This window comes from Aquarana catesbeiana, linkage group LG05, assembly GCF_042186555.1.
Source record: "Aquarana catesbeiana isolate 2022-GZ linkage group LG05, ASM4218655v1, whole genome shotgun sequence".
NCBI lineage: Eukaryota > Metazoa > Chordata > Amphibia > Anura > Ranidae > Aquarana > Aquarana catesbeiana.
The window spans coordinates 45,442,180-45,454,692 of NC_133328.1; the positions used below are offsets into that span (position 1 = coordinate 45,442,180).

Below are 12,513 nucleotides of genomic sequence, written 5' to 3' on the forward strand. Positions count from 1 at the left end.
TGCGCTGCATTTCGAGATTTCATAATGTCCTGCGTCACGAATGTTAATTCTCCATTACAGACGCTAGTTTACAAGACCAACCGCTTCTGGCTCATCCTTGCTTCTGAGCATGCGTGTTTGTACTTTGGACTTTTGTCCGACGGACTTGTATACACACGCTCGGAAAATCCGACAACACACATTTGTCCGTGGAAAATTTGAAAACCTGCCATCCAACATTTGTCCGCAGAAAATCCGACAACAATTGTCCGATGGAGCGTACACACAGTCGGATTTACCACCAACAGCCTGTCATCGAACATTTCCCAGCGGAAAGTCCGATCTTGTGTATACGGCTTTATTCACTTGAATGGGTCGCATTTGGCGGGTTCTACGCCCACCGAAAGGGTTTGTGTACACTTGTGGTTGGGGGCAATAAAACCTCACAACTGAGCAGCATTTTTAGCACCCTTCAACCGTTCCCCCTTTAACTAGGAAGGCAGAAGCCAGGGGTGTATACATGCCGTTGCTGTGATGCTTTCCAATTCACTCAAGTGAATGGGGCTGCGCTACAATGACTCTGCAACCATGCACAGCGTGTGCAGTTGCCGCACAGTAGTCTGACATTTAGGGGTTAAAACAGGTAGTGAAGAAGGGATACAATGCCTCCTCTCCACCTGTCAAATGCTCTCTAAAGAGAGATCTGAGCACAGATCGCTCTTCAGAGAGCAAAGTAAATGTAAACAGGGCTAAAATGACTATAATTCCATAGTCATATTCCATATTCCATTCCATAATAATAAATGGCCACGAAGCAAAGCATCAGAGCTGCACCATGTGTACACCCCCAGCTGCTACCTCTGTAGCTAAAGGGGGTAGCAGTTGAGGGATGGTAAAAAAAAAAAGGCTCAGCTGCGGGATTTTGCCACCCCAACCACTAGTGTGAACGGGTCCTGAAGGCCTATTTACACCTTTGCATCCAGTTGTGGTGCATTAAAGTGGAAATAAACCCTCCTATCCTTTATCCTCCTGCCATCTTAGCCTCTGTTTGATCTGCCATGGTGCTGCACATGTGATCAGTTATAACACCAGTCATTTGATGGTTTGACAGTTTGGTTGAGAGCACAACCAATGTGATGACACGTGCCAGGATTTAACTGTTTTTTAAAACCGTTAATTCAATGGGTTTAGTTCCCCTTTAAAGCGGAGTTCCACCCTATTTTACAACTTGTTCTTAAAGGAATGACCACCCCTGCACCACTAATTTTTGGATAATGATTCATTTTTTTCTCTTTACTTACCTTATGTGAAGTATTCTTCCGTCCTACCTCAGCCGCGGCCCACGGCGTCATTTCCTCCTTCATCCCGCTGCCTTCTGGGACCTGTGTGTGTCCCAGAAGACGACGGACCATTCAGAAAGCGCAGCGCAACTCACGCATGCGCAGCAGGCTCCAGTGCCGGTTTCCCTTAGTTACAATGACGGCACCTGCACCCGAGCTGATGAACGGATCGGCATCGGGGGGCCGACATAGCATGTGTTGTTGCATTAGGCAACCCATTCATTATTATCAGTGGGCTGTTGGCGCTCTGCAACAGACAGAAAAATGCACAGGACCCTTTTTTTTTTTACAATGCAGAGTAAGTGCACCAGGGTGCTAGCTATGCCTTGTGAATGGTCTTTACCGTACAATGTGTTGGGGTACCATTCACAATAGATCACTTATATTGGTGGTCAGTGGGAGAAGAACCCACTGACATTCGTAATAAGTGGATAGAATGCTGATATATATAGCACCCACTTATATTGATAATCGCTGGTCCCAAGTCTTTGGTGCTGCTGAACTTAGTACTGGAACTACACAAGCACTGTCAGGCAGAAGATTAATCCTCTACCGCTCACTACCCAAGGAACCCCTAGTTACTCTGGAGGAACCCTGGTTGAGAAAGGCCGATCTAGCAGTTATGAGTGTTTGCTAAAGAAAGACTGCAATACTGTAGTAGTAGTGGCTTTCAGAAGGTCCTCTCCCATTGAGACCTTAGAGGTGGCCATACGGAGCAAGGAAAATAAGTCAATGTTCTGATATTTGTGGATGTAAATTTCAGCTTTAGCTTTTAATTTCTGTTAAAATGTGGGAACTCAGTACAAAGATCCCACCAACCCCCAAGTGATAGAAGAAATTGTCAGATGGTTTTAAAGAGAAGTATGGCCAAAGCTTTTTTGGTCATACTTCTCTTCTGGGTCACAGGGTTGCACTTACTTTTGTTCTCCTGTGACCCAGAGTTGGCTTATAGCGGGCTAAAGCCTACTGTCAGCTGGCACCAGAGAACCGCTCCATGCTTTGGAAGATTTCCAGCCGTATCGTCGGGCTCCACCCAGCTGCCTGATTGACAGTTGTCTCTGGCTCTCAGTGTGCTACTGAGAGCTGAAGCCAGCTGCCCCTGCCCCCTCCCCAGCCCAGCACTCCTGTGTGCACTGGGGGAGCAGAAAGTAGAGCAGCAACAGTCACTACTCTCTGCTCTAAGAAAACTGAGAACTGAATGATCAGCAGTCATGTGATCACTCAGTTGTCAGGCTTGGAGCTGACGGGGGACAGCTGCAAGGTCAAATCTATGCTAGTAGTTTTTTTTTTTTTTAAATACCCCAATCTTCTCCTTTAACTCTCAAGTCTCTACCAATAACTGAAATATCAGTTTACAAAAAGGATATTGGGGAACTGGAGAAAGTGCAGAGAAAAGGACAACCAAACTGATAGGAGGCATGGAGGAGCTCAGCTATGAGGAAAGATTAGCTGAATGTATTCTCTTTTGAAAAGAGGAGATTAAGGAGGGATATGGTCAGCATGTATAAACACATAAGTGGTCCATATAGTGAACTTGGTGTTGAGTTAGGGTCCTTTCACACCTGACAGATCCGAGATGATCCGTCCCGTGAACATCCACTTGCTCAGTGGGGATCGCTCCGTGGATCCCCGCTGAGCAGGCAGATGACAGGTCTGTCTCTGCACACTGTGCAGCGACGGACCTGTCAGAGTGCCACTCTCCCCTATGGGGGATCAGATGACGACGGACCGTAGAGTCCATCGTCACCCGATCCGATCTGAAAACGGATAGAAAAGTAGGTTTTTCCTCTGTTACACTTTTTCGGATCGGAGCGGGTCGGATGTCAGCGGACATGTCACCGCTGACATCCAACGCTCCATTGAGTTCTATGGAGGGTCCGTTCAGGTCCGCCTAAAAAACTGACAGGCGGACCTGAACGGATCGTTCGTCTGAAAGAGGCCTTATTTACTTTACGGTCATCTCAGAGGACAAGGGGGCTCTCTTTACGTCTGGAAGAAAAGAGATTTTACCTCCAAATATGGAAAGGTTTCTTCACAGTTATGCCCCGTACACACGGTCGGGCTTTGTTCGGACATTCCGACAACAAAATCCTAGGATTTTTTCCGACGGATGTTGGCTCAAACTTGTCTTGCATACACACGGTCACACAAAGTTGTCAGAAAATCCGATCGTTCTGAACGCGGTGACGTAAAACACGTACGTTGGGACTATAAACGGGGCAGTAGCCAATAGCTTTCATCTCTTTATTTATTCTGAGCATGCGTGGCACTTTGTCCGTCGGATTTGTGTACACACGATCGGAATTTCTGACAACGGATTTTGTTGTCGGAAAATTTTATCTCCTGCTCTCAAACTTTGTATGTCGGAAAATCCGATGGAAAATGTCCGATGGAGCCTACATACGGTCGGAATTTCCGACAACACGCTCCGATCGGACATTTTCCATCGGAAAATCCGACCGTGTGTATGGGGCATGAGAGTTGTGAAAATGTGGAATAGACTCCCTCAAAAGTTGATTCTGGCCAGCTCAGTAGATTTCTTTAAAAAAAAAGGCCTGGATTCTTTCCTAAATGTACATAATATAACTGATTACTAATATTTATAAGTAAAGTTGATCCAAAGAATATCCGATCGCCTCTTGTGGGATCAGGAAGGAATCCCCCCTGCTGGAGTAAATCGGATCATGTTTTTTTGGGTGTTTTTTTGGAGTTTCTCTGTAGGTTGAACTGGACGGACTTGTCTTTTTTCAACCAGACTAACTATGTAACTCTGTATGTTCTGCGAGGGCTGCCTCTTTAAGATCTTTCAGTCTTTCAGTATGTATATGTCTAGGAGACTATATACTATAATTTTCTATGGCTCAGAAACTCACTTCTGGTGCAACGCCTTCATCCCATACCACAATCATACTGCCACTAGACAGTTCTGACCAACGACATCCACCGGGGACCAATTAGTGAGGTCCTTGTCTTATATTGTGGCATCTAGATATTTGGAAATATGTCTGCAGCTATTTGAGCTCCTTCCTAAATGTCTTTCAGAAAGACCGCAGCTCGTTACATTCAGTGGTAACATGTTGTCACAGTATACATTATATAATACGTCAAGAAAAGGTCATTTGTTAGAACTTCCTTCCCCTGCTAGATGAATCCTGTTTTTCTTTGATATGTGGTTGCAGTATTTATAAGGAAGAAACAGAAATATACATTTTATTTTACCCAATTTATTCATTAGTGAGTTGTTTCTATATATTGCTAGACAGTGTTATTTTTTTAGGTATAGATTTTTGTGAATTTCTTATTGGCCAAAAACAAGTTTAAACGAAAATGTTAAAAGAGAAGTTTGGGGTTTGTTTTTTGTTTTTTTAAAATTATACTTACCTAGGTGGCTCTAACACTGAGACCCGAACGATCAAACACTGCCAATCGCTCGATTCTCAGGGCTCGCTAAGCGGAGAGCTGAGAACTGTCAGCTAGCAGCTCTCTGCTCTGCCCCCCCTTCGCTCACTGGAGCACTGGGCTGTGAAGGGGGGGGGCGGGAGCGGCCGGCTCAGGCTCTCAGTGGCTCATATAGTCACTTCCTTCCCAAGCCTGGACGGGCTCTGTGACATCAGCCGACAACGGGTCTCCGGAGTGCATTACGAACTACACTTCTGTGATCCACAGGAGATAGTACAGCCAAATGAGCTTTGGCTGTACTTCTCCTTTAAAGTGTTCTGTATACCTATTAAAGTAGGTCAGGGGAAATCTAAAATTTTATTTTAGAGATCTTCCAACTACCTGTTCCATAGACCAGTGTTTCTCAACTCCAGTCCTCAAGGCGCCCCAACAGATCATGTTTTCAGGCTCTCCATTATTTTGCACAGGTGATTTGATCAGTGTCGCTGCCTTAGTAATTACCACAGCCATTTCATCTGAGGTAAATCCTGAAAACCTGACCTGTTGGGGTGCCTTGAGGACTGGAGTTGAGAAACACTGCCATAGACAGCTATCTAAAAAAAAAAAGTGACCTTACTTTCTTCTAATTTCCTGTTGTGTCTCCAGGACAGGAAGGGAAATTTCCCCAATGGTACACAGACAGGGGAAATATAAACTAGCAGGGGTTTTAGCCCTTCCATACTCTATCCAAAACTAGTTATAGTTCATCTCCAGTCAAACTAATCATTCATTCATTTTAGACAAGACCTTCCTCTATTTCTTGATGACTGGCAAGATTTCTTGACAGTAGTTACTACTTGTTCCATAAGACCATATATTGGTAGAAGCAGTAACTACTGTTAGTTCCTGCAGTCGTTAAATAGAATCAAGAGTCTGATTTCATTTGGCCTGGTAGTGGCCACAGCATTTGAGCTAAGACATCTCACCAGTTGAATCCCAGAAAGATAAAAGAAGCCAGAATGCGATCAATCTTGACAATACCAACACAAAATTCAAATATTAGGTGATATTGCTCTTTAAGGCTCATTCACCCTTGCTTTAACTTCAACACACATTAACCTCCTCCCGCCACCAGTCAATGAGACTCGGCTGATCACAGATCGGAGTAAGGGGCCGATCCCAGAAAAGTGGACCTTTAAATTAGACTGTTATGAAAACTACAAAGAAAAGCAATAAATTGGGGCTTCACTGTGTAGTCTTTCCATACTTTTAGTATATATGATGCAATGGGAAAGCAGACATTCAGCTCTGAGGAAGAGGGGACATCCTCAAAATGTGTTAGCGTCTGTGATTTGTCTCTTGCCAAAATGACCCGGGGCATGTGTTAGCTGTTCTGGTTGCAGTTTCTCCAATGCAAAAAATTAATTAATGCACATTTTTTTTCTTTTTGCAAAAAGGATGGATTTATGGTTTTGTTTACAAAAAGTGGAATATGCCTTAAACAACATGACCTAGTAAGGATATTTTAAGAAGGTTGATTGCTTTGTTAGGGCCGATCAAACACAGGACTGATCAATAGCATGCATTCGTGTAATATCTGCCCATTTTGGTCATCAGACTCAGAAACCTAGATGCGGTATGCAGTCGGGTTCTTTTGGGTTGCTGTGACTTGTATTTGAGTTATGGAAGGATTGAGCAGTATACCTGTACACTGGAGACTGGCAGTTGGTAGGTTCTGTCATCGGTCCTGTATGTGGACGTCATCTCTGTAAACTCTGATTGTAGGAGAGGTGCTATCTCTGCAGGAGTTTCCTCTTGTGATATTTTGGTGATTTTTGTTTTGCTAGAAAACAGAACTGTTTACCATCTCAAGCTCAGCAGGGAGAATGGAATCCGACAGCTATGGCAAATAGTTTTAGTTTTGGATGTTTTCAAACTGTCATGTTTTTAGATACATTTTTTCATGTTGTGGTGTAAACCTCACTGATGGAAATAATCTGACAGCGATTCATTGTTGTATGACAAGAAAAGACAGCTAGGTTTTTTTTTTTCTTTACAAGTCAAAACAACTGTATAGGTTATGATGGGAGTCCCAGAACAGATATAAAATAGTATACTGGATTGACACTTATAGCGTATGTAGTGCTTACTCCCTGCTAGAACTGCTGGGGATGATGGGTCTTCTGTTCTGCTCTCTTAACTTCTTGGTCCCCACTGACACACTTGGTCATATAATAAAGCTGTTTACACCTGTGGACTTCAGGGTTATTACCCAGTAATTGTGCTGAAAGTTTAAATAATGACGTGATAAGCTATTGCTAGACCTGGCAGGCTTCACAATTACAGCAATTTGGCCATGCATGATTCCAGATCAACTTTCTTTGAAAACATTCTGTAAGTCTGCTGCAAGTTCTGGTTCAGTTATATTGTGCAATAGTCCTCCCACCACAAGGGGGTCACTGTGGCTGAATTTTAATGCTGCAGAGCTCTTGCTGTAGACTCACCACTGCAACTTTGGGCTTGTTAGAGACTTGCCACACAAATTTGCTACAAATTGGAAAAAGTGCCAACTAGAACTTGTGCATCAAGTGCTCTGCAAGTGTACAACTTTCCAGTGAAAAAGTGCGGAAAGTTAACAGACTAATGCCCCGTACACACGGTCAGATTTTCAGACGGAAAATGTGTGATAGGACCTTGTTGTCGGAAATTCCGACCGTGTGTGGGCTCCATCACACATTTTCCATCGGATTTTCCGACACACAAAGTTTGAGAGCAGGCTATAAAATTTTCCGACAGCAAAATCCGTTGTCGGAATTTCCGATCGTGTGTACACAAATCCGACGCAACAAAGTGCCACGCATGCTCAGAATAAATAAAGAGATGAAAGCTATTGGCTACTGCCCCGTTTATAGTCCCGACGTACGTGTTTTACGTCACCACGTTCAGAATGATCGGATTTTCCGTCAACTTTGTGTGACCGTGTGTATGCAAGACAAGTTTGAGCCAACATCCGTAGGAAAAAATCCTAGGATTTTGTTGTCGGAATGTCCTATCAATGTCCGACCGTGTGTACAGGGCATTACAATTCAACACTGCCAAAAATTGTGGCAAGTTATCCTTGCTATCTGGGTAAGCTATCACTCTAATGCCCCGTACACACGGTCGGATTTTCCGATGGAAAATGTCCGATCGGAGCGAGTTGTCGGAAATTCCGACCGTGTGTGGGCTCCATCGGACATTTTCCATCGGATTTTTCGACACACAAAGTTGGACAGCAGGAGATAAAATTTTCCGACAACAAAATCCGTTGTCGGAAATTCCGATCGTGTGTACACAAATCCGACGGACAAAGTGCCACGCATGCTCAGAATAAATAAAGAGATGAAAGCTATTGGCCACTGCCCCGTTTAAAGTCCCGACGTACGTGTTTTACGTCACCGCGTTTAGAACGATCGGATTTTCCGACAACTTTGTGTGACCGTGTGTAGACAAAACAAGTTTGAGCCAACATCCGTCGGAAAAAATCCTAGGATTTTGTTGTCGGAATGTCCGAACAAAGTCCGACCGTGTGTACGCCCTATAAGAATGCACACAAATAAGGCCACAAACACCTTAGAGATAACTAAATAAATGTATTAAGGCAATGTCAACAAACAGAGGGTAAATCAATAAACATGTAATTATGCATGCGACAGCGAGCCACTCATCCCCTGACTGCAGTGGGGTTGATGAGGAAAATACAGAGAGCTGTTGTTTATGTCTGTGGTAAAATCATATTTTACGTCATGTTTATACATTTTAACTTTGTACAATAAAATCTTTTTGATAATTTACCCAATTGGTACCGTTAAAGTAATCAATCTAGCATGCTAGGTTTTTTTTGTGCAGTCTTATCATAGGATGAGGTACCGGACAATTGTTGTCCACCATTAAAGGGCCCTCTATTGAGGCCCCTCCTCACATTCTTTCTTTCTGCTATGTAGTTATACAGACTTAAGGATGCTATAAAAGGTGAAATGGTTCATTAACCACTAGCTTTCACTAGTGTTGTAGCAAGACTAAATTTAACTACTACTGGGTAACTAGAGTCTCTAAACAACCAGTTCAGAAGAATCAAAAAAGGGTCCTGTTGTACACCTTGTGCAAACAACCCCACCAGCAGGTGGGTGTATGCATTCCTAGTATGAGGGTACCCGTGGAGGTGGTAAAAAAAAACCTGGCGCCTAGTAATTAAGGTTGGCCAGGTTTTGATGGGGCCCTTCTTTCGGTGGAGCACTTTCCCTTTAATAGTGTGGTTTTACAGTGGGATTAACAGTGTGTGAGAGGCATTTAGGATGTGTAGCTCAGCACACCACATATCGTCGGGTAGCTAGTTGGGTCCCAATGGCTTGGAGATCAATGGCTCACATGCCACTGCTAGGAGAGGGGAGGGGCGATTGGGGGGTTGAATACCATTTTTTAAAGTGGGACTAGTAATAGAGTAAGGGAAGGTTTTTTGCCATGTGTCCCACTGCAGGGATTTTACTTCCTGTCCCTTAGTCACAACAGGAAGTAAGAGGGAATCGCTCCAAAAGAAGGAAGATCCTTGGTAGTCACCAGGGTCACCACTGGCAGCACCTCTATTCCTATTCTGGTGATCACTCAAAATTCCGGATTTTCTTCCACTTTCACTAACGATCTCCAGGACAATTAGAGAGGGTGAATCTCCCTAGCAGTGACACAGACTGCTAAAACAAAAGTTTTGCCTTCACTTTAAAATGGAATAAAACTCCATAAATAATCACCTCCACCTTCCAGTGATGGTAACATCCCTCGCCGGCCACTGTCATCTTCTTTCGGAGCTACATCTGGATGCCGGGCTCTTAGCTTTTTAATTGGTGTCTGTCAATGAAGTCTGTCATTTCAGCAAAGCCAGAATGTGCCGGGAATGCATGCTGAGCTGCGCATTTGCAGACCAGTTTATATTTAAAGAGGAGCTCCAGCCCCCTTACCAAAAAATTAAAAGTCAGCAGCTACAAATACTTTAGCTGCTGAGGTTTACTATTAGGGCACTTACCTGTCCAGGGATCCCGCAGCGAGGGTCGGACTTTCGGTTGAGTTTGCAGGAAGTGGGAGCGGGTACCTCTCAAAACCAGGTACCCGCTCCCCCCCCACAAGGTGCCAAATGTGGCACCAGGGGGGGGGGGGGAGGCAGACAAGCGGAGCTTCCCCTTTTGAGTGGAGCTCTGCTTTAATAGATGACTGCGAGCAGGAAGATAAGTGTGCCTTTTTGCAGAAGAGACCCTAGTATATCTCTTCTGCTTGCTCACAATTTTTACATTTTAGATTTAGTTCCACTTTAAGTTTTGGATAGAGAGGTTTCTTGTGTGGATCTCCATTGATAAAATCTCACTAACTTTCTGTCCCCACCACTGTTATTTCGACACAAAGTAAGAGAGCTATAGAAGACTAAGGGCATGTGGGACCCACAGGGATAGGCGTTGTTCTTATACGTGGAACGTACCCCGCTCAGGACCTGGCTCATTAGGAGTTACCTAGTAACTGCACACAGCATATATTGTTATTGAGGACTGGTGGTATGTTTTTAGGGTTTAGGGTGTTTTTAAGTGATTTTGTCTTGTGGATTATATTTGTGGGATGCTTCTTTACTGTGTTTGTGTTATATATTGTACATATTGATTGTGTTTTGTAATAAAGAATTTTTCCATTATTTTGAGAATATTTTTGGTGCAAACAATTGTTTGGGGTTTCTTTTGGTTGGTTTATTATGTATTTATATGAACCCTGGTCTGAAAACATGGTGGTGCAGCTTTCTGTGTTGTCCTATAGATGGAATGGATTTAGAAGCAGTCTCCAATATAACATCTGTCTTCCTATGTCTAGGCCTGTGCACCTTTATACCACTGGAGAAGCGTAAAAGAAACCAGTGAACGGGACCCGGTTGGGACCTGCTACATTGCCATTCAGAATTTCAGCTCATACGCAGAATACTCTCCTTGTCGAAACCGTAAGTCCTGGAAATTAACATCTTACTGTTAAAGTGTATGTAAACCCTAACCATTAACTTCTCTTATTTGTTCCTTTTTGGCTTGTTAACCCTTTTATGACAGAGGGTAAATCCTAACACCTGAACCTAGTTTTGCAACTTTGACATGTGTTAGTAAAACTGTACATATCATCTCAACTACTTGGTGTATCCAGGGGAACTATAATGATCAATCTATTTTATCCTTTTAAAAAAATATACACATATATATATATATATATATAGAGCTATATATCTATCTAGATATATAGCTATATATATCTAGATAGATAGATATATCTAGATAGATATATCTATCTATCTAGATACATAGATATATATCTATATATCTATATATCTATATATAGATATATACCAGGTCTCAAGGCTCTCGGTGAGAGCCCAGTATCCATGTTGGGAGCTCACTGTGCAGTGCACTCTCAGCACACAGGTACGAGTGAAAGGCAACCTTAGCCTGAGTGTCTCCGCCAAAACGTGTTTCACTTCGCCCACCAGAGCTTAGTCATTAGCCCTATGACTAAGCCCCCATAGGTGGGGGAGAAATGCATCAGTAGGGGCATGCAGAGACATGCAAGCTGAGGCTGCCTTTCACTCTTGTCTACATGGCTGATCCAGAGAGCGGCGAGCCTTTCTAATGACATAAATTAGCCTTCTGTAGTGGTACTTGGATACGCCAGCACCATGTCTGGCAGTGAGTCCAGGGAAATGATTACCTATCGGCTTGAGTGGCGCCACACTCTAAAGCTGTCACGCTATGCTCCAACATACCCACTCTCCACCCCATCCACCCACAGCTGACACAAAAACACATTGTGTATGTGCAAAACTACCTTCTAGCCACAAGAAAGCAAGCAATTGGCCATGCAGGGGCATTGTGCACTCAATGCCAACCATGGACAAGGGGGCAAAGAATAGGCACATAGTGGTAACCCTTTCTATGACATGCATTTGGAAGAGGGCTCAAGTCTGCATCCTTGCCCTGGGTGCTGGACGACCCTGTCCCAGTACTGGTGGAAAGGCTTTATTTTAATGGCCATGGTGTTGGAATGGGATCCAATAAGCTCATTCTGTATAGGAGTGATGGTCAGGTATAACCAAACTTTGGGCCAAATAGTGTGTGTAATGTACGTCAGGCCATGAAGCAGTGCCATGTTGTGTAGTTCTGATCTTCGGAAGTAGTCTGATTGTGTAAAATCAATACTGCAGACTCTCTTGTTGGCTCATAAACCATTCAAAGTCAGGCAGATGCCTCAATGCTCATCTTTTAGCCGCCTGTCCATGGCCACCCTAAGGGAAATATCATCTGCTTCTAAAACTATAACATCATCCCGGGTCTAAAAATGCAAAAAATCCAAAGAATTTGTTTTTATTCCAGAGGGAATTTCCTGTAGGAATTCCAGTGAGATCTAATGATTATTTACAAAGGATTACTTACTAGAACACAAAGTCACTACTCCAAGGATGCAGCTTATTTTGGCCTGTTCTCTAATAGATGTTACAGCTTGGCATTCAAATAATAAAATTAAAGATTAAAATTGTAACCATCCTCAGCTACACTTTGCTCTATTGTAAAATTATTAGTTAAAAAATGAAATATATTTTGCCTTTAGAATCATCAGTGCATTTAGAAGCACATATGCACAAGATGGTAGATCCACTACATACAGAATGAAGGTGTAACACCAGCCAAAACTTTTTTCTCCAGTTTTGGATAGAGAAGAGTTAGAACCAGTGTTAATTTCGTCAACTAAAATATTTTTGTCAACTAAA

The 12,513-nt window shown here is 43.2% G+C and overlaps 1 protein-coding gene across 1 annotated transcript in view; it reads left to right on the forward strand.

Annotated features, from left to right (window-relative positions):
• ITGA8 (integrin subunit alpha 8) overlaps window positions 1–12,513 on the forward strand; it is a 239,603-nt gene that overhangs the window by 43,381 nt on the left and 183,709 nt on the right. Inside the window, exon 4 of the mRNA XM_073629668.1 lies at window positions 10,581–10,704. Within this exon, the coding sequence (XP_073485769.1) occupies window positions 10,581–10,704 (124 nt within the window). The remainder of the gene's footprint in view (window positions 1–10,580; window positions 10,705–12,513) is intronic.